The sequence below is a fragment of the Dipodomys merriami genome, unplaced genomic scaffold (genome assembly GCF_024711535.1).
Source record: "Dipodomys merriami isolate MVZ:Mamm:240054 unplaced genomic scaffold, mDipMer1.0.p SCAF_143, whole genome shotgun sequence".
Taxonomy (NCBI): domain Eukaryota; kingdom Metazoa; phylum Chordata; class Mammalia; order Rodentia; family Heteromyidae; genus Dipodomys; species Dipodomys merriami.
In genome coordinates, this window is record NW_027202749.1 from 2,349,200 (window position 1) to 2,373,164 (window position 23,965).

Consider the following 23,965-nt stretch of genomic DNA (forward strand, 5'->3'; position numbering starts at 1 on the left):
GTGCCCGCGCGGCGGGCCCTGCTGGCTCGGGTTCCTGGCCGGGACCCGGGCCTGGCTGACGCTCAGGACCGGTGTTGCCCTTTTCTGCCAAGCCAAAGCAACCCGTCTTGTCAGCGGTGACCATTTTGTACCGATGTTTCCTGGAATTACTTGTTTTCCGACTTCAGCCTGTGGCCGTCGCTGCGCTCGTTTGCAGGCCAGTCGAGGCTTGCTGGGAACTCCGAGGTGACTGGGACGGCCTTGGGCGGGTAGATGTGTCGGGAGGGCCCTGCTTCCCTGATTGCCCCGGCTGCTCCCCTCCACACTTTGCTCTGCCCACGGGTAACACGTGTATTGTTAGCGAAACGCTTAGCCCACGCCTTCGCTCTCCGCGCTCCGCACGCTCCCTTCCTAGGCAGCACCAGGCCCACGTAGCAGAGGCAGCAAATCATCAGCCTCCAGCCTCCTCTACCTTGGGATGGCACTCCTCGGGGGCAGCTACCACCATAGAAGGCAACAAGAGACCCTTAGAGTGACCTTCAGGTCTGGGTAGCTGCGGGACCCTTATCTACCATTTGGATAGCAGCCATCAATCCTAATCCGACATAATGAGGCCCCTGGCCTGTGGGGTCCACAGCAGGGCCTCCACCTCTTAGCCCCTTCTAAACCCCAGACAATGGCGGGTGCTTCTTCTCATTCCTCCCTTGTGAGAAGGACTCTTGCCGGCTCTCCTCTCGCTGCAATAAACCTTTCTTTGTTCTATGTACCTGGATGTTTGTGTGGTTCTCTGCCAAAATCTAATTAATCTTAATTAGATTAGCTAATAAGTATCCTCATCTAGCTTGCTTGGTTTTATCCATAACACTTTCGTGAAGGCTTGGTTTCCACCCAGATGTGGATTTTGCCTTAAATGCTTCGTGCAAGACACATTCAGGGCTGCAAGTCTTTGTGACAAGTCCACCTGCCATTGTCGGCTTTCTAATAAAGACTCCCAATCTGACCTCTCAAAATGTGGCTTCTCTTTTCTCTAGACTGAATTCCCGTACAACAGATGCATGTTTCTTCTTCACAGTTGCTCATATGTCTCTAGTATCTTTGCTAGCCAGCTCTTAAGTATGCCACAGAAGTAGACTTTGGGGCAGCACATTCTGGCCTCACAGTCTCATTTTGGGGTGTGTAGGTACTCTGTCCTATAGAGGAGAATATTCTCTGTGTGCTTGCCCTAATAAGGTTGCTACAGTGGTTACTGTGCACTTGTAAACTGGATGGTATAACAAGGGAGCTGGTTTAAACTTCACAGGATTTATTTAATTCTGATGCATGTTTAAATTTAAACAGCAGCTTGAGTTCTCGGTGAGTGGTCCTTATGTTAGGTGGCTTAGCTTTGGAGACTCTGAAGGGGGCCTGCAGTCCCTCCCCATGCGGGTTCTTCAGCACGGAAGTGCTGGAAGCAGCAGGGGTAGGGGGGGCACACTCTTGAGTGTCCCAGTGCCCATCCGAACATGGCTTCGGCTCCCAGCAGCAGCAGTCAGACACCGATGCCAAGATTCCTCTGGCAGCAGGCCTATGATAGTTGCCAGCAAAAATGTGAGTCACTAAACAAACTACAAAGGTGGAGTCCATAGTCCATGGAGGAGGAGGCCCCAGCCTGGTCAGTCCTCCAGTGGACTGCTCCCTGCAGGCCCTCAGTGTGGAGCTGCAACGGTGCTTCCGGCAAGGATGCTCCTTGGCATTCCAGAAGAGAAGCCTCCATAAGGACAGCAGCCTAGCGTCACCGGTAACCTAATACTGACTCCAGCAGCACACCCTTGTAACCCAGGGCTTTTGGTACAAATGCTAGGACCATCTTCTCTAAACAAATGCTCCCAATGATTTAAGCCCTCCCAATGATCTAAGATTTGATTTCCTGGAGCTCCAGTATAGCACACGGTACTTATAAGATTTGATCTCCTTTTGAAATCTGACAATCTTCTGTCTGTATCTGTCTCTTAATCACAATGGCACCTATGATTGCCCTGAAAGCTTTTGGGTTAGCTCTCATATTAAAAATTCCCAGCAGGGGGCGGGGGGCTGGGAAGGTGCTTGCCTTGCATGCATGAGGCCCTTGGTTCCATTCCTCAGCACCACATAAGCAAAAAGAAAAAAGCCAGAAGTGGTGCTGTGGCTCAAGTGGTAGAGTGCTAGCCTTGAGCTGAAGAGCTGAGGGACAGCGCCCAGGCTCAGAGTTCAGGCCCCATGACCGGACCCCCCCCCCCCAAAAAAAAAATTCCCAGCCAGGCGCCGGTGGCTCGCACCTGTCATCCTAGCTATTCAGGAGGCTGAGATCTAGAATCACGGTTCAAAGCCAGCTCAGGCAGGAAACTGTGACTCTTTTTTTTTTTTCCAGGGCTGAGGACCGAACCCAGGGCCTTGCACACCGGGCGGGCGCCCTTCCACTGGGCTAAACCCCCAGCCCCATGAGACTCTTATCTCCAATAAATGACTAGGAAAGTGGAAGTGGTGCTGTGGCTCAAGCGGTAGAGCGCTCACCTTGAGCTGAAGAGCTGAGGGACAGCGCCCAGGCCCAGAGTTCAAGCCCCACAACCGACCCCCCCCCCCAAAAAAATAGAAATCCTTCACTTAAGATACAAGGTAACAAGATTCAAGATAACATTTATAGCTAGGCACTCGTGGCTCATGCCTGTAATCCTACTCAGGAGGCTGAGATCTGCTGATCATGGTCCAAAGCCAGCCTGGGCAGGAAAGTCCTTGAAACTCATCTCCAATAAACCACCAGAAAACAGAAAGTGGTGCTGTAGCTCAAGTGGTAAAGTGCTCACCTTGAGATGTAGAGCTGAGGAACAGAGCCCAGACCCAGAGATCAAGTTCCATGAACAGGAAAAAAAAAAAAAAGATAACATTTATAGGTTCCTGGGAGATAACCTGGCTGTACTTTAGATTTTGAGTCTGACCTGACCTTGGGGGACACAGTATAATCTTTAAAAAGTGGAATTTAGTAGGTGAGCTTGGATCACTGGGAGCATTTGTTTAGAAAAGATGGTGAAATCTAGATCCTTTCTCTCTGTGTTTTTGTTACCTGGCAGACATGAGGCTAATTTTGCTGTACCATACCTCTGCCAAGATGCACTGCCTCTTCACAGAAGCAACAGGCCAACCAACTGTGAACTAAAAATGCATGAGGCCCTGGGTTCAATTCCTCAGTACCACAGAAGCAGTAAAAGCCAGAAGTGGCACTGTGGCTCAAGTGGTAGAGTGCTAGCCTTGAGCTGAAGAGCTGAGGGACAGCACCCAGGCCCAGAGATCAGGCCTCATGACCAAAGGGGGGGGGGGGGGAAGCAAAAACAAAGAAATAAAGAAGATGGAATTATAGATGTGCACTACCATATTGGGCTAGAACAACATTTTTTTTTAATGTGTGTGTTTTTGTTGTTGTTGTTGTTGTTTTGGTCAGTCCTGGGGCTTGAACTCAGGGCCTGGGCACTGTTCCTGATCCTCTCTACCACTTGAGCCACAGCACCATTTCTGACTTTATCTGTGTATATGGTGCTGAGGATTTGAACCCAGGACTCTGTGCATGCTGGGCAAGCACTCTACCACTGAGCCACATTCCTAGCCCCTAGAACAACCTTCTTAAACAGGCACCAGGAAATGAAATTGAGTAAAATAATGGGACCAAGATGTGTTATGTGCCCATCCTGGCAAGCAGGGCTGGAGGTCAGCAATGAGCAGGTGAAAGAAGGGAGGGGAGAGAGACGAGAAGAAGGGAGAAAAGCGAGATGTCATTCCTGACCCTGAGTATCTGCTTCATATGTTTTCTCCACTACTGGTTGTGATATAACCTAATCCTACCTAATTCTATAGAGAACCAACAGTGAAAAGTCATCCAACTTCTACCTATTCTCCAACTCCATGCCACAGGTTCCTCATTTCTCACCAGCTGCTCTGAGGCCTTACCTGACAGCTCTACCCTTGCCAGTGTATGCCTAAGAACATGTAATTCCTGCAGTAGATCTGGATGGTTTTGAGAACATTGTTGGGGTCATAGATACAGAATTACATTAAACCCTGGTAAAATGGGGTTGGGAAGCCATGGGAGGTAGTTCTCACGAATATGTCACTAATGGCAAGAGCTACCAGAAAAGATTGCCAAAATAATAACCCTCTAAAAATTCCTTCCACTAGGAAGCCCATCCAACAGCTACCACAAGCCTTGGATGGACAACAGGCTTGTCATCAATTGATCGATGACAAGGGCACGTGTTCATGAGCATCTTGTGTAACTTTCATCTACTTTTTATTTTGAATTTGGGGCTTTGTGCTTGCTAGGTGAGTGATCTACCACCTGAGCCACTCTGCCAAACCCTCATAATCTTTTAAATGCTCTTCTGTGCCTCTGGCCCACCATGAGGTTCATATACCAGAGTATAATCCCTTGTTATTCTCAAATAAAATACTTCTTTTGAAGACACAATTTCTCTGTTGCTGATTTAAGTTGACAATTTGCAGGTAGAACAATTTTTTCATAAAATGTGAACCTAACTTATTAGTTGTTGTGGTTTGGGCAGATATTGTGATCTAGGAAGTAGCTGATCAGGGCCTAGTGTCAGGGCACCACTTAAACCCAATTCTCTATCTACCATGTGGCCATGATGGAGCTGGTTAGACCCAGTATCCTCATTTCAAAGTCTGATTTGACAGCAGTGAGAAGTGAGGGATTTAGCTGTTTCAGATTGCAGAGGGAATAAAGAGAATTTCCAAACAGCAACTGGCATGGCCATCTGGAAGTGTTACCAACACTAAAAAATTGACAAGTTTCTCAATGTATTAACTTTGTCTTCTTTCAATCAATCATGCTGCCTATCTTTAGTTCACTTTAAGTGAAAAACCTTTCTTGGCAAATCGCCTAGTCCAGGAAATGTCACAGTGTGGGCATCTTCACTGCGAATACTCTTGCTCCACAACCAACGTGTACACAGGATTGGGTGCAGGAGCGGCTAGCAAGATGCAGGATGGACAGCTGACATGGCCATTGAGGAAGGCCCAGTCTTCAGGCCTCACCCTGACCCTTGGTCCCAGGTCCTCTGGCCTTGAGGCTGCTACGGGCACAGCTCCTCCCTCCCCCCCCCTTGGTCCTCATTCCCCGGTCCCTAGTCCTTGGGGCTGAGGAAGGCCCGGTGCTGGAATTCAAGTTCACAGACACAATGACAGATTAACTCACAGTGGTCCACAGATGTAAACGAGGAGCTAACGGGCAAGGGTGAGCTTTGTAACCTCGGATCAGCAAGACCTGGGAAGTGGCATCAAAAGCACAAAACAGAAGAAAACGTAAAACAAACTGTACATGCCATCAAAAGTGAAACCCTGGGTTTCCAAGGAGCAAAAAGATTTTCTCAAAATCCCAGGATTGTAAGCAGTCCCCCTGGGGTCACCAGACGCCCGGCCCTCGGCACTGACCAAGGCCCGGTGCTCAGTCCCTGGACCCCGGCCCTCGGGGAGCGCTGTGTGATGACGTCAGCGAGAGGGCTGCGGGCTCGGGGCGGTGCGATGACGTCATAAGTCGGCGCGGAGCACGCCTCGGGTGGGCGGGGCCGTCGCTGCAGGTCTGGTCCCGCCCTCGGGTCCGCATCTTCCCAGAGGCCGGCGTCGGACCGCAGAGACCGGACCCGAGGAGCTGAGGTGGAGCGCCGGTAAGCTCCTCGGGGCCGGGGCCGGGGCGCGGAGGCTCGGGGCCCGGGTGACGGCGCAGCGCAAGGCCTAGGGCTTCGCGAGCCCGGGACGCCAGGCCGGCCGCGCTGTCCGGGTCCGGACCTTGGTCCCCGGGGTCGACGCCGGCTGTCCCCGGCCGAGAGCGACCGGGCCGCAGGGAGCCGAGGCCTGGCCGCGATGGGCGCGTTGGCACGGTGCGGGCGCGGGCGTGGCGCGGGGCCGGCCGGGAACGGTCCCCACTCGAGGTCCCTGGACACAGAGGGGGCCAAGCGAGACGGGGCTCCCAGTGCAGTTCGGTGCACTTCCGCTCCGTCCTGGTTGGGGCAAGTCTGCAGGAACTCAGACCAAAACTCTGGCTGCCCGAGGAGGAAGACTGGACGGGGGTGGCTGTGGACCGGAGGAGAGAATCACAGCCGCCTCTCCCATCCGAGGGAGGATCAGAAACGTTTGACACAGCTGGCAACTGCCCACGGAGCAGACAGAGTGATCTCTTCGATCTCGCTGTGTGGGACAGCGGGTCGTGAGAGAGCCTGGGCAGCTCACCCAACTAGTCCCGAACAGTTGACTCTAGATGCACTCCCCTGCAGTCTCGCTTTTTCCAGGCTTTGTTGGAGGCGACCCCGGGTGCTTCCAGGGGGACTGCTTCACAATCCTGGGATTTTGAGGAAATCCTTTTGCTCCTTGGAAGCCCAGGGTTTCACTTTTGATGGCATGTATGGTGTGTTTACAGTTTCTTCTGTTTGTGCTTTTGATGCCACTTCCTAGGTCTTGCTGATCGGAGGTTACCAAGCCCACCCTTGCCTTTTAGCTCCCCGTTTACATCTGTGGACCCGTGAGTCAATTTGTCTTGTGTCTGTGAACTTGAACCTCATCCTTTCACATGTTGGATGTCCACTTGACTCAACACCAGCTGTTGAAAGTGTTCTTTCTCCTTGAATGACCTCAGCAGCTTTGTCAAAAAGCAACTGATGGATGAGCACAATGACCATTTGCAGTCCTAGCGACCCAGGAAGTGGATGTCAGGAGAATTGATATAAATATGGCTAGCCCAGGCAAATAATTAACTAGACCCCATCCTAACCAACAAGCTGGGTATAGTGGTATGCATCTGTCTTCTCAGCTCATTGGGAATTGTAACTAGGAGGATGGTAATCCAGGCTAGTCAGAGCATAAAGCAAGCTTTAAAACAAAATTGGTGAACTTTTTATGTTTGTGTATGCATGAAAACAGAGAGGTTGTCCTCCTGTTGACTTAACCCTGGCAGCCTGGAATTTGGATTTCCAGGAACTCATCTGTTTGGGGGTTGGTTGTGTTAACTTGCTTGTTCTGACAAATCCCAGAGATAACACACAGAGACATTTATCCTTAGTGTGTGTGTGTGTGTGTGTGTACATGTGTGTACCAGTGTGCCAGTGTGCCAATTCTGAGGCCTTGAAGTCAGGGTCTGGGCACTGTCCCTTAGCTTTTTTTTTTTTTTTTCCCCCTCTAGGCTAGTGTTCTACCACTTGAGCCACATCTCCTCTTCTGGCTTTTTGGAGACAAGAATCTCACAGACTTTTTTTGCCCAAACTGGCTTTGAATCAAGATAGTCAGATCTCAGCCTCCTGAGTAGCTAGGATTATAGGCGTGAGCTGGCTGGCTCACAGTTTGGAAGGTTACAGTCCTAGCACTGTTTGGTTAGTGCCATTGCTCTGAGCCTGTGGCAACTGGCATGTGGCAGAAATGCCAGCCACATGGTTCCTGGGCTAGAAGCCAACTAGAGGAAGAAAGAGTAAGAGACTGATGTCCCACAATTTCCTTTGAGGGCCCACCAGAGCCTCCTGCTAGTTCCACCTCTCAAAGCTCCCACCATCTCCCATTTCATCGGTTTGGAGTTTGTGTTAGCTTCCCTCATGAGGCCAACTCTTTTTTGGGGGGAGGGGGGAGAGTGTTAGTCATAGGGTTTGAACTTGGAGCCTGGGTGCTGTCCCTGAGCTCTATTTGTTCAAGGATAGCACTCTACCACTTTGAGCCATAGTGCCACTTCCCGTTTTCTGGTGGTTGATTGGAGATGAGTCTCACAGAGACTTTTTTGCCCTGGCTATCTTTGAACGGTGATCTCAGATCTTAGCCTCCTGAGTAGCTGGATTATGAGCATCATCCACCCAGACCAACTGTTTACCCCATTGGTGACTAGGGGGCATTTCAGATCCAGAGTGTAGCAGGGCTGCTTCAGTAATGTCTCAGCATGGTGATGTGGCATTTAGCATTAGTGACTCCATTCTGCTGTGGTTTGGTCTGCTGGAACCTACTGTAGGAGCTCTGTCCACAGGCTCTGTCCCATGACACAGGTCTCCATTATTCTTAGGTGCCTAATAAGTTTATTAGTTGTAAAAGGTTCGTGTGTGTGTGTGTGTGTGTGTGTGAGAGAGAGAGAGAGAGAGAGAGAGAGAGAGAGAGAGAGAGAGAGAGAGAGAGAGAGAGAGAGAGAGTGAATATATAGTGGTTTCTATAGATCATGTTATCTTCAAATAGAAATGTTTCAAATCTGGGTGCTTTTATTTCACCCTCCTGCACCATTGGCTGGACCTTCCGTACAAAGCTGAATAGAGTCTTCAGGGTGGGCACCCTCACCTTGGTGTGTTGGAGGATTCGATGATCAGTTCTCCGCAGTTAAACGTCCCCCTTGCTGCCCATTGTCTTTCTTTTCTTCTGGTAGATATTCTTTATTTTTTTTTTGGGGTCCAGTTGTGGGGCCTGAACTCTGGGCCTGGGCTCTGTCCCTCAGCTCTTCAGCTCAAGGCTAGCACTCTACCACTTGAGCCACAGCACCACTCCTGGCTTTTTTCTTTTTGCTTATGTGGTGCTGAGGAATCGAACCCAGGGCCTCAAGCATGCAAGGCAAGCGCTCTACCACTGAGCCACCTTCCCAGCCCCTGGTAGATATTCTTTATCAAGGAGATGATGCTCATTCCTTTCAAAAAGGTTTTAAAATGACTACATGAAGTTATATTTATGGGCTACCATGTGATAGTTCAATACATGTATACATTGTGTAGCACTCATTGAGTCTAAAATGCCTTTATCCTGCATTGCTTACCATTCTGCGTGAAACAACCTTATCTCTTCCTGCTCTGTGCCATTTTAACTGTGCCGACAGATTGCATTTTGTCATTTTTTTGTTTTTTGTTTTTTTTGGGGGGGTTCGATTGTGGGGCCTGACTGAACTCTGGGCCTGGGCTCTGTCCTTCAGCTCTTCAGCTCAAGGCTAGCACTCTACCACTTGAGCCACAGCGCCACTTCCGGCTTTTTTCATTTTTGCTTATGTGGTGCTGAGGAATGGAACCCAGGGCCTCAGTCATGCAAGGTAAGCGCTCTACCACTGAACCACATTCCCAGCCCCATCGGGTTTTTTTAAATTGACATGACCACAGAGGTTTTTATGCCTTTTCTCTATGATATGAATGATTATATCTGTTTTTATGAATTACTTACATTAATTAATTTTCTAAAGTAGAATCCTCTTGTCTTCCTAGGATAGATAGATGCTGTGTGTGTGTGTTTGACAGTCCTGGGACTTGAACTCAAGGCCTGTGTACTGTCCTTGAGCCTCTTTTTGCTCAAGGCTGGTCCTCTACCACTTGGGCACGTAGCACCATTTCTGGCTTTTTCTGAGTGGTTTATTGGAGATAAGAGTCTCATAGACTTTCCTGCCCAGGCTGCCTCCAAACAGTGATCCTCAGACCTCAGCCTCCTGCTGCGTGGCTGGTATTCTTCTTAAACTTTAAGGTTTTTTTTTTTTTTGGTTTTTGCTTTTTAAATGTGTTGCTGAATTCAGTGAGGATTTCCACATCTCTACCATCTGCACCGTGTGATTTTCCTGTGCTACCTTTGCTGGTTTAGGGTTACCCTGGCCTGAAGAGTGAAAGGAAAGCATGCTGTACACCGGTGGGTTTTCCTTCCTTCCTTCCTCCCTTCCTGATACTGGAACTTAAACTCAGTCTTCTGCTCCTGCTCAGCTTGCTTGATTACAGCTGGTACTCTACCACTTGAACCGTGCGCTCCATCCAGGCTTTGTGTTGGAGATAGAGTCTTTTCTTTCCCCAGGCTGGTTTTGAACTGTGATTCTCAGATCTCCTGAGTAACTAGGATTACCCATGTGAGCCACAAGTGTCCTGCTGGTATTCTTAAGTTATGAGTTTGGCAGAACTCTTCGTTGAACTCCTGTGTTTGCCTTTGTGGGAAGCTTATCCACGGCTGCCTTAATGTCTTGAGTCACTACAGGTCTACTTGCATTTTTCTACTTCACATAGAACCACTTTTCACGGGTTGTGTGTCTATGAATCTGGCCTTTGAGTTGAAGTCCCTTACATATTGGCAGCCTGTGACTCACTGTGCATCTTGGCGTGTTCCCGTTTCTTCACAATCAGTCTGAAAGGCTCCCCTTGGACTCCCCACCAGGAATCTGTGTTGTCTTTCTTTTTCTGGAGGCGGTCTGGATAGAAGCTTGCCAGGCTTGGGTCTGTTTCCCTGGCTTCACTCTTCTAGCATGTTCCCTTCCCCCTGCCCTTGGTTTAGTTATGCATGTGTTTCCCCATGTTCCAGTTGATGCACCCCAAGCTGCTTGGGGTCCACATTGCTTGCTGGGTTCCAATCTGATCTACCGCCTCACAGCTGTGTCAGAAAAGGTGTCTGGGCCTCCAGGTCTCTGGGTTTTGGCAGGGACTGGGTGCTTGGCTTTCTGTTGTCAAGAAGGCTTTGTAGAATTCCCCTTGGCAGAGTGCAGGCTGCCTGGCACCTCTCACCCCTGTCACACACAGAAACATCACCACAGAGTCTAACCCAAGATGACTCTCTCAGTCACCTCAAGTCACGAAGCTCCATTCCCCTCCCACCATGCCTTGAGCGGCCGGGACTCTGGGAAAAGCACTTGGGCTATTCAGGAAAATTCCAGAACTTAGTCAAGAGTGCTTGCTGTTAGTGGGAGGTCCGTGTGTCAGACCAGGACCAACACCTGTGGCCAGCAACCTGGGTCCCCCTGGGGGAGGTTGTATGGAGGCCTGTGTGGCAGAAGGCACTGGGCCAGCTGCAGGGCAGCTCCTTGGGCACTGGGTTTGGTGAACCTTGAGGAGCCTGGACATCCTGTGTCCCAGAGGCTGCAGTGTCCTCGGGCACGGCTGTGCGACAGGACACAGAGCCCGGCACACTCTGACCTCTTCCTGCAGCCGCTCGGGCTTGTCCATGCTTATTTACCATGGCCACCTCTGTGTTGGCTCTAGGATGGTTTGCGTGCATGCGTGCGCACTGGGGCCTGAGCTCGGGATCTCGTGCTCTTGATTGCCTTGTTCACTCATGACTAGCCTTCTATAACTTGAGCCACAGATATACCCCCCTCTTTTTGTTGGTTAATTGATGATAAGAGTTTCACTGACTTTTCTGCCCAGCCACAATACCCACATCTCATCCTGCTGAGCAGCTGGGATGACAAGCGTGAGCTCCAGGCCTCCAGGACGGTTCTCGACTCTCTCCTGTTTCCATGCTGTCCTTGGTGAGGCCAGCTTGCCCGGCCCGCCGCCCCTCTGCCCTCCCCTGTGGCGTGGAGGGCCCTGCTTGCTCTTCTCTAGTCTCGGCCATCGCAGCACTGCCTCACGCTCGGTTGACGGGAGGCACACATTGCTTCAGTTGTGTTCTGTGTGCAGGTTGACATCGCATGACAGATGATGGCACCCAAGCCGGAAGGAAGTGGTGATGCCCTGACCAGGCCTGAAGGAGAGGACAATGCCTCGTGGCCTGCCCTGCCCCGCGGGCCGCTCAGCGCACACCGAGCACGAGCCTCCTTCTGCAGCCGGGAGCTGCTGCTCTTCTGGGAGGGGGAGGAGATAGTCCGCTTCAAGGTGAGGCATGCACTGGGGCGGACGCTGAAGATGGGTTTACAGTGCTCAAGATCTGTGTCCTCTGCTTTGTAACATGATGCAGAACTGGGCATTGTGGCCCGGAGCCTTCACCCCGGAGCCTGTAACAGGGTGCTCAGGACGAAGGGGTGGATGCACCGCCCACACTTTCTGAAACCCGGGCCCCTCTCTCAGCAGGGGACGACGTGCTCCTCTGGCTGTGTCTGGTCACACACGTGTGCCCCAGGCAGCTGTGGCCATGGGAGACCCTGGGAGGCTTTCTCCAAGATCGCCTCCAGGTCTGCCATCCTCATCTCCCTTGGTTTCAGAAAACCATCTTCTCGGCTTTGGAGAATGACCCTCTCTTCTCCCGCTCCCCGGCCGCCGACCTGTCCCTGGAGAAGTACCGAGAGCTGAACTTCCTCCGGTGTAAGCGGATCTTTGAGTATGGCTTCTGCAGCCTGGACGACCTGTTTGAGAAGCCAATGAGAATCCCCGCGGCCATCCAGTGCCTGGGCATGTACGACTGGTCCCTGGCCAACAAGTGGGTCCTTCATATGCTGGTGAGTTTCCAGAGGCCTGGGCCCATGGCGCTGAAGGCCCCCGAATCCCTGTTTCCCCAGAAAAAATACTGCCTCTACTACCAAGAAGTCTTTTCAGCTGTGTGTGCAGATTTGCACACATACGTTATTTTAGTTTTGTTGGCAATGGACTTTAAACTCAGCCTCGTGCTAAGTGTTCTACCATTTGAGCCACCTCTCTAGTCCTTTTTGCTTTTGTTATTTTTCAGATAGAGTCTTATGTTTTGCCTGGCCCTACCTACCTAGGCCATAATCCTATTTGTGTTTGCTGAGATGACAGGCATACATCACCATTCCTAGCTATTTGTTGAGATGAGGTCTCATGAACTTTCTGCCTAAGCTGGCTTTGAACTCCCATCCTGCAAACCTTCCCAATCTCTGCTCCCGAGTAGTTGTTAGTTATAGGCCTGAGCTACTGAGCCCAGCCTCACATAGATTCTTAAATAAAATACAATGCTATGAAATATAAAGTCCCTTACAAAGAAGGGAAGATGAGGAGCCCTTGGGGTAGAGTGAAGTCCACTGTCGGCCGTGAGCTCTAGAGCAGCAGCCACCCGCCTAGCATCGTCTGATTATGAGCTGATGTTACATTGCAGGTGTTTGGGACAACAATTTTGAGCTCAGGTACTGAAAGACATCTGGAATACTTGGAGAAGATCTACAACATGGAGGTAAGGTCATGGTCAGGGGGAATGGGTGGGGCAGACTTCCCAGGGAAGGCCCCTGTTTTTCTGTGGGTGTCTTGGCAAACCTGTAGCTCACGGTCAGGGGGTACATTGGGTCCTGGTCTGCATGCACTTTCTTTCTTTTTTTTTTTTTTTTAATGAAATGTAGTAATTATATTTTTAGTAATAAATGTGATAGCATTATGTAACTCACAGGAACAATCCAATGAGAAATCTGATTATAACAACTATACAGATATTTTGGAATTCCAGTATTGAGACTGCAAATTAAGTATTAGCTTGAATTTATTACAATGATTCTAGTATTAGTTTCAGGTTCTTCAACATTCCACTTGTACTCTACCACTTGAGCCACACCTCCACTCTAGCTTTTCTTATTTTTACTGTTTAATTGGAGAAAGGAGTCCCCCAAACTTTCATACCTGGTCTGGCTTCCAACTAGTCCTCCAAATCTCAGCCTGACTACTCAAGTACTCAGTTTACAGGCATAAGCCATCTCACCTGAACCAATGTTTCTTTCTAATGAACTGACCATTACATTTCCAAAGTTCTGAAATGGCCAACAGACCAAGAAAGACATTCTTTAGGCTCCTGCTTGAAACCAACAGCTTCAGCAAACTGCTGGCCTTTGCATGCACTTTCTGTCCAGGCCTAGGCCTCCATTTCCTCCCCTGCCTGGAATAGTTCTGGCTGTGTGACCCAGCCCCACGTGACGTGGCGAGGCCTCTGCGCTGGTGTGCCTGCTCCTCATGGGCACCCTGGTGGCTTGGTGGGGGGCAGCTGGTGGGACTGTCCAGTGGAAGGGGGGGCGCTGTCCTGCGAGGAACACATGGCACCCCAGGAACCCGCAGGGCATGCCTCTCCCCTAAACCTCACTTTGCATGTTTAGATTTTTGGCTGTTTTGCTCTGACTGAACTGAGTCACGGGAGTAACACCAAGGCCATCCGCACGACGGCTCACTACGACCCTGCCACGGAGGTAGGCACCTCCCTCCCCCTGGGCCCTGGGCCCGCGCAGATGAACTGTGGGGGGCTGAGGACAATGAGCTGGGGGTGCTTGGGAGATGCCCACAGAGGCCAGTCCCCTCGCAGGCGAGAGGGAGCCAGTGGCTCCACCAGCTGCTCGGCAGTGTGGACTCCAGTGCGAGGGGGCCGATACCAAGGGTGGTTGCAGGTGTGGCATGTGGAGGAGGGAAAGCTCACCTCTCCTCCCACCCCCCTTGCAGGAATTCATCATACATTGTCCTGATTTTGAAGCTGCCAAGTTTTGGGTTGGCAACATGGGCAAGACGGCCACTCACGCTGTGGTGTTTGCCCAGCTGCACACACCAGGGGGCCAGTGCCACGGGCTGCACTCCTTCATGGTGCAGGTGAGACCTTGTAGGGGCGGCGAGGGGAGGCAGGGACCCAGGGCCAGGCCCTCGTGCATGCTGTCCACAAGCAGACCTGGACCTGGGGTGGACTGTGCGTACTCTGTACTCAAGACTCTGACAGTGTGACCTGAGTGCCCAGGGCCTCACCACGTCACCCACCATGCTGAGCAGGGTCCACCGTGATACCCTCTCACAGCAGGGCCAGCCTGTGCCCACGGCACTGCACCCTCTGCCTACTGCCCCCCAGGGATGGAGGGAGAAATGGAGATAGAAGAGAGAGAAGGAAGCGAGTTTCCCAGGTCTGTTTAGTTAGAGCTGGGTCCATGGCCCCAAGCCTTAAGGTTCAGGTATGGAGTTGGGGGGGGGGTGCCCTTCTGAGGGCACTGAGACCCGGAGTGGTACCCTGGGAAATGTGAGGTGTAAAAGGCCCAGTGAAGTGTTGAGAGCCGTGGGACTTGGACGTGAGCCATCCTCAGGTCCTGCCTGGGGCTAGGATGGGGACGTGTCACTGCAGGGGACCAGGGGTGACCCTCAGCCGCCCAGATAGAGTCCCTGGCCCAGCCATCAGCCATTCTGGCACAGTCATTGTCATTTCCAGCCATCCTAAGTTGATCTCTGTGGCTTTGCACAGATCCGGGACCCGAAGACCCTGCTCCCCATGCCGGGGGTAATGGTTGGCGACATAGGGAGGAAGATTGGGCAGAACGGTCTGGACAACGGGTCAGTGTGATGCTGTACCGGAGGTCACGGGCCGTCTCTCTGGGCCCCTGATATTGCTTCTGAGGCAGAGGCCGCCTGCATGTCACCCCAGGGGACCACAGTGCCCTGCTACCCTCAGGCTCCCAGGGGACCAGATCAGACACAGTGGCACCAGGCCTCCTGTCTGGGAGGCCATGCGCTATGTGGCCTTGTACTACAAGTTCCACTTCTGTGCCGCCCTCTGGCCATTTCACCCCCAGAGGCACTCCCAGCTCTCAGGCCACAGCTGCTGCCTGATGCCCTGGGTAGGGAGAATGGGTTGGCGTGGGGTCTGCTTTCCCTCTGTGAGGTCTGGGCCTCGACTCAGTGTTGTCCACACAGAACCCTGAGGTGCATCTGATGTCTCGGGCCTGGGCATGGTCCTCCCAGAGGTGACAGTGCCACCGGGCTCTCTTGATCTGTTTACCCCGCCCTGGATGTGGACCCAGCAGCTCCTGTGACCCGGGGCCCCACCACGAACCAGACGTCAGTCTCAGCCCCTGCTCAGCCTAGGCACCAATGGGGCTGGTCGGCCAGGGCCTGTGCTGAGTACAAAAAATGCAGACGCTGGCTCAGGGCGGAGCCCCAGTGAATGCTGGATGTCCCAGCTGAGGCTCTGGGTGTTCAAGCCCCAGGTCATTAGCGAGAGCTTTGGCAACAGAGGGCCTGGCTCTGCTCTGTGTCATTTGGACAGTTTTCTGGTTTCCTCATCTGTAAAATGGTGTGATGATGGTCTCTCCATGTATCCTGGGGGAAGCTAAGTGGTCTTCCTGGCTGTCCCCATGCCCACTGGTCTGGATCCTCCCCTGGAAAGCCTGGCCCCATAGAGCATAGACCACTCTGGGCCTGACATCCATGGCCATGGAGGAGGCCACAGCAGGGCATCCTGAACCTTCACCCACCGTGCCCCAGCATAGCTCCCAGAGCCCGACAGCAGCCTCACAGCTGCCCCGGCCCAGGGCCCCGGCCTCCTGGAGGAGACGAGGCACCAACACAGGGAGAAGCTGGGCCAGGGCACGTCCCAGGCCTCCTCTCGGAGAATCACCTCCTACCTGCCCCACTGCAGAAGGTGCATGCCGTGCTGGGAGCCACTGATTCCTCAGCAGCAGCTTGAGAAGAAAGCAAGGGGCTCGGAACTTACCAGAATGCCAGTCTATCTATGAAGAATTCAGTGAGCATGCAGCCAAGCCTGGGTCCTCACACTGGGACACATCGCGGAAAATCCCTGCCCATGGTTCCCACAAAATAGGCCCCTTTATCCGAAGTGACCATGTCCCACATAGGGTGCATTTCTCCATGCTAGCTGAGGCGCATCACCATGGGCACAGTTGGTGACAGCCTTAGGAATCGGTCCACAGGCTGAGGCAGTGGTTCACCGAACCTGTCCTAAGGTCTTCCAGCAGGCTCGGCAGCAGGAGATGAGGGCTTAGGAGGAGCTATTGGATGTGGTCAGAACTGCAGGATCAGCCTCCTTCCTTCATCTCTATGGAGTCAGTCCTCCCTCGTCTGCCTGTGGCCAGTACTAAAGGCCAGCTTCTACCGCCTCTGTCCTCCTATGTCACTGTGGCCAGTACTGTGGGCTTCTGTGGCCAGCACCACAGGCCAGTCTCTGCCTCCCTGGTCCGCCACAGGCTGCCCGCAAAGGGCACCAAGCCTAGTGGTTTATCTGCTCGTCGCCCAATTCAAGAGGCTGTACTAAGTTCATATTTTTTAAACCAATTTTTGTATTTATGGTGAAAAAAGCAATAGCTGGATTAACGTGTCACATCAGAGAATCCAACCTCAAGGGCTGCCCAGATTGCAGGGATCAATGTTAGCCTAATGGACCCCAGCCCAACATACAAAGGTCTGTTCAAGATGGTTCCAGCCAGATCCTCTTGGTGCTGCTGGGCCTTTTCATGATGAGTCTGGGTGCACAGGCCTCCTGGTCCCTCCCGAAGTAGAGTCCCGGCTTGCCCCTGGCAGATGGGGCTGGGCTGGTGGCAGCAGCACAAGAAGTTACTAGAACTTGCAGCAGGAGGCCCTAAGTGGAGTGTGCATACAGGTTCCAGGCACACACACACACACACACACACACACACACGCACACACACACGCACACACACACTCACTCCTGCCCTCTGGAGCCCCTAGGCGCACACACACACACACACTCTCTCTCTCTCTCTCTCTCTCTCTCTCTCTCTCTCTCTCTCTCTCTCTCTCTCTCTCTCTCTCTCTCTCTCACTCCTGCCCTCTGGAGCCCCTAGCTTTGGTGGGCAGATTGGCCGATCATTTGGCCCTGTCTGACTTTCAGGGACAGCTTTTTGGATACAAATGAATCCAAAGAGAACCCGTGAGGTTCTGTGCTCAGTGAACCGTGGGCAGATGCATCACAGGTGTACAGGTATCACGGGCACACACATGACAAGGCACGCACATTTGGACTTGTTCTACGTCCTTGGCAGGAAAAGGTAAAGATTTTCCCCTCACGTGACCCGTAGTAACTTGGAGCTCCAGTGAGGCTGGTGTTCCTCAATACAAGGCATTGTCTGCGCAGCCTTCGTGCTGGCCACGCACGGGCGCCTGCGGGGGCGGCCTGCTGCTGTTCCCTGCGCTCCAGCACGCCCTTCCCACCACAGCGAAGGCGTGTGAGGAACAGGATGAGGGACCCCGCTGGTCTTTCCCTGCCCGCCCAGCCAGGGGTAACGGAAGCCCTTTCTCCGCAGATTCGCCCTGTTCCACAAGGTTCGAATTCCTCGCCAGAACCTCCTGAACCGCACCGGGGACGTGGCCCCCGACGGCACCTATGTCACCCCCTTTAAGGTAGGGCCGATTCTGTGGGTGTGAGCGGGCAGCACTTCCGGTCCTGGCACTTGTGAGGGAGGAGCTGAGGGGTGCCCTAGCCCCCCACCCCTGTTTGGGTTCCAGTGTCCTCTCCAGAGGGGACTTAGTCACAGCGGGGTGGTGTGGAGGTGGCCAGGCTGCAGATGCTGCCCTGACCCTGTCCACCCTGTGGACACCCCCATGCTGTCTCCTTGAGCATTCCCTGGAGGATGCCCTGGTGACCACACACAGATGGGGTGACCCACGGGCTTCCTGGGGTCCCGCATTCAGCATGACCAGGGAGGAGATGCGTGGCGGTGGCCCCTGCATAGCTGCAGGCCCTCGGGAGGCCTGAGTGCGTGCCAGGCCTTCAGGCAGCTCCCTGGAGATCCCTTCCAGCTACCTCACATTCTATGCCTGCACCTAGAGACGCCAGCCCACCCTGATGTGAGTGTTAATCAATTACAAACCACCCCAAAGGGAACGCACAGAAAGGCAGAGTACCGAGGGTGGCAAACGGTGCCCCCTGGAGGACGGCTGCGGAACTGAAGACTGCTGAGGCCCTCCAGGGACCAGTGTTGGTCCCAAAGGGGGAGAGACAGAAGGTCCCGAGACACAGGAGGAACAAATGTTCATACCTGATGCCAGTGGAATATAAATCACTTTAACCGCAGATTTCTCAAGTACACACTGAATACAGAACCGGTGACCTGACGCAACAGATCACCCAGGGAAACTGAGCCTTGCGCACATGCATGTTGATGTGTTTGCTTGCTTGCTTGAGACAGACTCACAATGGGCCTCGAATTTGAGATCCTCCTGCCTCAGCCTTACCTGTGCTGAGATTAGTCTTGGGTGTCACGGCTAAATACATGATTTTAAACCCAGTGAAGATTTCCTTTCCACTCGAGCATGGGATAAATACTTGTAGGCAGGTAATGCTCGGAAGACTGCCACACGGATATCAGTGTTTTGGAGGAAGGCCTCAGAGAATATAAGAACCCTGAGGTGTCAGTGAGTGCTGGCCCCTCCTCTACCCACAATGCACCAGTGGCACCTGCTCTGGTCTGTAGCTTGGCCTGCAGAACCTAGAGTTCTAGGCACTGGGTAGAGCCAGGTCAGTACACATTGTGGCTTACCTTCTCCGCTGCCGTCTGAGGCCCATGTATGACACCTGCTCTCCTTCCTAGGATGGCAGGCAGCGCTTCGGCGCCTCCCTGGGCGGCCTGTCCTGGGGCCGCATCTCCATCATTGGCATTTCCGTCACCAACCTGAAGCTGGCCGTGTGCATTGCGCTTCGTTTCTCAGCCACTCGGTGTCAGTTTGGGCCCTCGGAGGAGGAGGAAGTGCCGGTGCTGGAGTATCAGCTGCAGGTACAGGCACCAGGGGCCGTTTCCTGTTCTCTCCGTTCCCTTTGCAGATCTCTTCTGATTAGTTGCAGTTTAGTTACTGAGGGCTTGGCGGACACTTTTAAAAAACAGGAGACAGGACGGAGCACAGGTATGCAGCCTGTCAGGTGGCACAGCGTCCGGGGCGATGTTTTTAATGGAAAGCAGTTGGTAAGCCAGGGGGTGAACACCTGTGATTCCAGCACTTGGGAGGCCGAGGTAGGAGGGCTGTCGGCTTGAGGTGAGCCTTCATGGCGAGGCCCTGTCTCAGAGATAATAATCAAATGGAAATGAAGTATCTGCAAGTAGGGGCAAGAGTCAGCTCAGGCTGGTGGCAGGTGTCACAGCGCAGTCCCCGGCTGCCCATCCCAGCCCTGAGAAATGCCCAGAGTAGAGCACAGCCGGGCTGCTACTGGAACTGCAGAAGGGACACCCACCCTCACGTTCTTGGGGCTGAGCAGGTAGGTTTCACCCCAAAAGGCACAGAGGGAGGTCACACCCGGAGCAGGGAGGTGTGCCTCCGTTACCAGGACCTCCCGTGGCCCTGCAGCACGCGGTGCCCCCCAGTGGCAGCGTGAGGACCCCACCCCACGGGGGCTCCGACCAGACAAGCCCCGCCCGCCCAGCTCTGTGCCAAGCCTGGCTCACGTCTGGAGCATGGCATACACACATTGTGGTGGCAGTCTGAGGGAGTTTCCACTTGGGTCTTTACCTTTTGCTTTGAGCATGACACCGTTCTGGTAAGGAAGTGAGGCTCAATGTCCTGATGTGTCAGGTGTCCCTGTGCCGCCCACGCTTATGCTCATGGCCCCCATGGCCACAGTCCGTCCGAATGCTCTGGATGCCAGGGGTGGCCTAGCTGTTGTATGCCCTCAGCCAGGTGCCCCGCCCCTGTGCTCTTGTCTGACACACTTGGGACTGTAGGTGGCGCCATTTCCTAAGAGACACAGCCTGGCTCCTCTGGGGCCTCCCCAGAGGAGGACCCTCCCATCCATCTGCCCATCCAGCAGGAGCGTGGCTTGTCCCGTGCTGGTATAAGACACTGCCTCCCGAGGAACATCTAGGCATACACTGGGCTCAGAGTGGGCCCCGGGCAGGCTCTGTAGTCCACAGGGTCAATCTTGAGTCCCATAGTGAGAAAACAAGGCACTGGGAGAGTGGGGGCGGATCAGCCCCCGAGGACCTGGGATGGGGCAGCTGGGAGAAGAGGGGGCGGATTGGCCCCCGAGGACCTGGGATGGGGCAGCTGGGAGAGGAGGGGGCAGATAGGCCCCTGAGGACCCGGGATGTCTTGCTTTCTTCAGCAATGGCGCTTACTTCCCTACCTGGCGGCCGCCTACGCCCTGGACCACTTCTCCAAATGGCTTTTCTTCTCCATGTTCAAGCTACAGCAGGCCCTGCTAGGGGGAGACCGCAACCATACACAGGTGAGCCCTTCTAGGCGCGGGTGGGGGACTCTGGGGTGGGTTCACAGGTGAGGGGTCTGTGCTATTCCCCCGGGCAGCAACGGCCTGGGGGCAAGTCTCCCACACATTCCTGCTGCCCCACCCACTCGCGGCTGGGCTTGCGCAGAGACCCCCAGCCCCATTCTGAAGCTTGTGCTGACTCAACCCTAACCCTGGCCTGTGAGGTCAGCCGTGGTTGTCCTGTGGCAAACATGCTGATTTTGCACAGTCTGCAGTACCAGCCCCTCAGAGGATTTCACGGTTCTTGGTCCTTCGTAAACAATAGAACAAAGGCCCGATCCGCTCCACTGGATCTGGGCAGCAGCCTGGGATCTGTGCCAGAATCGGGCACACAGACTTCCTGAGGTGAGTGCTTCACGAGGAGCCACTGCCCTCTCTGTGGATGGTGTGCGCATCGCTTTCTGCCTCTCCCTTGCTGCCTCCTGAGGGGGACAGCAGTGAGCACCCAGGGAAGCAGATCAGCGGTACGCAGGTTGCATTGCACGCAGCACCTGCGATGGGATCGTGCACAAACGATCGGAGGCACTCACAGCTAAGCAGAGGCCCAGCAAGGGGACGGTGGGAGAGGAGGGGTTAAGTGCATTCCCGTGGTTTGTCGGCAGGCATTGGCATTGCCTCCCTGGTACCAGTGGTAGTGGTGGTTGTTCCTTCAGGGGTAACGCAGCCAGACCCCATAGGCCTGAAAGCCCTTGTTTTCCGATGAAAACACTGAAATGAGCGGTTGTACTCAGCAGCTGTGCATACTGGCCCTCTTAAATTGTCCTCATCGCATATCAAGGAGAAGGATGTGTAGGAGACGAGATGCAGGAGATATGTGGGCAGGGCAGGTGGCCTGGTGGGCACCATGTCCTGGGAATTTTTTTTTTTTTTTGGTCCGTTGTGGGTCTTGAACTCTGAGCCTGGGCACTGTCCCTCAGCTCTTCAGCTCAAGGCGAGCACTCTACTGCTTGAGCCACTTCCAGTTTTCTGGTGGTTTATTGGAGATAATAGTCTCACGGACTTTTCTGCCTGGGCTGGCTTTGAACCATGATCCTCAGATCTCAGCCTCCTGAGTAGCTAGGATGACAGGCGTGAGCCACTGGCGCCCAGCGATTTTTTTTTAACTCAATTCTGAGCACTACCTCCTAGCTTTTTCCACTCTACCACTTGAGCCACACCCCCACTTGTGGCTTTTTGCTGGTCAATTGGAGAAAAGAGTCTCACAGGCTTTTTCTGCCTAGGCTGCGTCTAACTTGGATCCTCAGACCTCGGCCTCCTGAGCAGTCCGTTTGTTTTTGTTGCTGAGATGGAGGGCAGCTCAGTATTCTACTCTGGTTAACGTGGGACTCCTCCTTCGGCAATTAGAGGGTGTCTTGGATTAGCCCCAGGGCACACCATCCATCGATGCTGGCACTCGACCTGGGGCCTGGCGTGCAGTGCCCCACATCTCTCGTCACCTCTTCTCATGGGATTTCCCCACCCACAGGTGGAGCTTGGCCGTGAGATCCATGCTCTGTCGTCGGCCGGCAAGCCCCTGGCCTCGTGGATGGCGCAGCAAGGAATCCAGGAGTGCCGGGAGGCGTGTGGGGGACACGGCTATCTAGCTAGTAGGTTTGGGGGAGCCCATGGTGGTCTCCGGTCCTCAGCGTTACCATTGGGTGTTAGGCCAGGGATCAGCCCCTGGGCCCTGGGCTCTGCCCTCTGGCTATTTTGGTAAATGAATAGCCATGCATGTTCCCTCCATGCTTTTCATGCGGCAGCAATGGTGCGACGCCCAGACCACCTGGCTTACGAATGGAGCCTGGAATATTTACCTTCTGGCCTGTTGCAGAGCAAGTTTGTCTACCGCTACCCTAGACAGATCCTGCCTCTTTCCAATGCCTGAGATTTCTGGGCTAAAACTTGGGGTGATGAGGAAGAGGCCAGTAGGAACTGGAGCAGAAAGCAGGTGTTGTTTAACTCACTTGGGATGTTTTGGTTATTGACTTGGTAGAAAGCCAGTACCAAGTTTTTTTTCTCTTTTCTTGTTTTGTGCTGTTTCTGGGGCTTGAACTGGGTGCTGTTCCTTAGCTTTTTTTTTTTTTTTTTCCACTCTACCACTTGAGCCACATCTCTACTACTAGCTTTTTTGGTGATTAATTGAGGTAAGAGTCTTGGGACTTTCCTCTCCAGACTGGCTTGAAACCTTCCTCAGAGCTCAGCCTCCTAAGTAGCTAGGATTACAGGTGTGTCACCAGTGCCTGGGCCCAGGCTTGTTCTGATAGAACTTCTGAAACAACACTGATGGTATCTGTCTGTGGCTTTTTTTGTGGACAGGCAGGTGCCAAGGCCAGAGCCTGGCTCTGGCTTGCTTTCTATCAGGGTGAGTGGGCAGAGCCCTGGCCTCCGGTTATACACAGGAATGGTGTGCACACCTTCTCCTTGGTTGATGGAATTTATATCACGTCTCCACCTACAACCAGAGCCGGTCATGTGCATCTATAGTTGATGTTATCTCTAGAGTTATTTATTAACTATTTATTATCCTTAGCACTACTTGCAGCTCCCCTGCAGAATTCCCTCTGTGCCAACCTTAAATAATCACTAAGACCTGGCTCCCAAAGGCAGGTGCTCACTGGGTAGCGAAGGCTCACAGGTCCGCAGGGACCTGTGGGAGCACTCTTGGCCCTGGTGGAGCTGTGTGCTTTCCCGTGGCAGTTTTCGAGTCGCCCATCCTGGCGGTTCTAGCGTGGCTGCTCTAGCACAAGGACCAGCGGCCCGGCCTCTCCGCACTAGAGCTGGGTCTCTGTGCTGGTCCACAAGTTATTTGTTAGCATGTTCTGTCCCTTGATGCATATTCTTTTTTTTATTATTAAGTGTTATTGTCATTATGAAGGTGATGTACAGAGGGGTTACAGTTACATAAGTGAGGTAGTGAGTGCATTTCTTTTTCTTTTTTTTTTTTTTTTTTTGTCGGTCGTGGGGCTTGAACTCTGGGCCTGGGCGTTGTCCCTTAGCTCTTCAGCTCAAGGCGAACGCTCTACCACTTGAGCTACAGCGCCACTTCCGGTTTTCTGGTGGTTTTATTGGAGATAGGAGTCTCACGGTCTCTCCTGCCCAGGCTGGCTTTGAACCGCAATCCTCAGATCTCAGCCTCCTGAGTAGCTAGGATTACAGGCGTGAGCCACCAGAGCCCGGCTTGTGAGTGCATTTCTTTTTAGACAATGTCGCCCCTTCCCTGCCTCTCTCCCAGTTTTTCCCTCCCATCCTCACCCACAAGTTGTATAGTTCATTTTCAACATAGTGTCCAGTGAGTAGCACTAGCTGTATTTGTGAGTAATGCTCTTCATAATTTTGTATTTGTTGCTGTAGCTCCTAGGAACACTATAAAAGTTTAGCTTTAATAGGGTTTTTA

General features: G+C 53.1%; 1 protein-coding gene, 2 long non-coding RNA genes and 1 other non-coding gene across 4 annotated transcripts in view; 2 read left to right on the forward strand and 2 right to left on the reverse strand.

Moving 5' to 3' along the window:
* Positions 1-20: 20 nt before the first annotated feature.
* LOC138826536 (uncharacterized) lies at positions 21-745 on the forward strand. The gene is made up of 2 exons (XR_011371735.1): positions 21-225; positions 395-745. It is a non-coding gene; the product is annotated as an uncharacterized lncRNA (long non-coding RNA).
* LOC138826537 (uncharacterized) lies at positions 652-5,699 on the reverse strand. The gene is made up of 3 exons (XR_011371736.1): positions 5,434-5,699; positions 5,198-5,266; positions 652-1,543 (listed from the first exon to the last, which is right to left on the reverse strand). It is a non-coding gene; the product is annotated as an uncharacterized lncRNA (long non-coding RNA).
* The window catches only part of Acox3 (acyl-CoA oxidase 3, pristanoyl), a 27,218-nt gene continuing 8,814 nt past the window's right edge, over positions 5,562-23,965 (forward strand). Inside the window, exons 1-11 of the mRNA XM_070021770.1 lie at positions 5,562-5,666; positions 11,364-11,558; positions 11,885-12,118; positions 12,733-12,807; positions 13,712-13,801; positions 14,049-14,192; positions 14,827-14,915; positions 17,642-17,738; positions 18,929-19,111; positions 20,431-20,553; positions 22,058-22,178. Coding sequence (XP_069877871.1) covers positions 11,382-11,558; positions 11,885-12,118; positions 12,733-12,807; positions 13,712-13,801; positions 14,049-14,192; positions 14,827-14,915; positions 17,642-17,738; positions 18,929-19,111; positions 20,431-20,553; positions 22,058-22,178 — 1,333 coding nt within the window. The 5' untranslated portion in view covers positions 5,562-5,666; positions 11,364-11,381. The remainder of the gene's footprint in view (positions 5,667-11,363; positions 11,559-11,884; positions 12,119-12,732; positions 12,808-13,711; positions 13,802-14,048; positions 14,193-14,826; positions 14,916-17,641; positions 17,739-18,928; positions 19,112-20,430; positions 20,554-22,057; positions 22,179-23,965) is intronic.
* Positions 13,330-13,462, reverse strand: LOC138826556 (small nucleolar RNA SNORA2/SNORA34 family). Its single transcript, XR_011371746.1, has one exon. It is a non-coding gene; the product is annotated as a small nucleolar RNA SNORA2/SNORA34 family (small nucleolar RNA).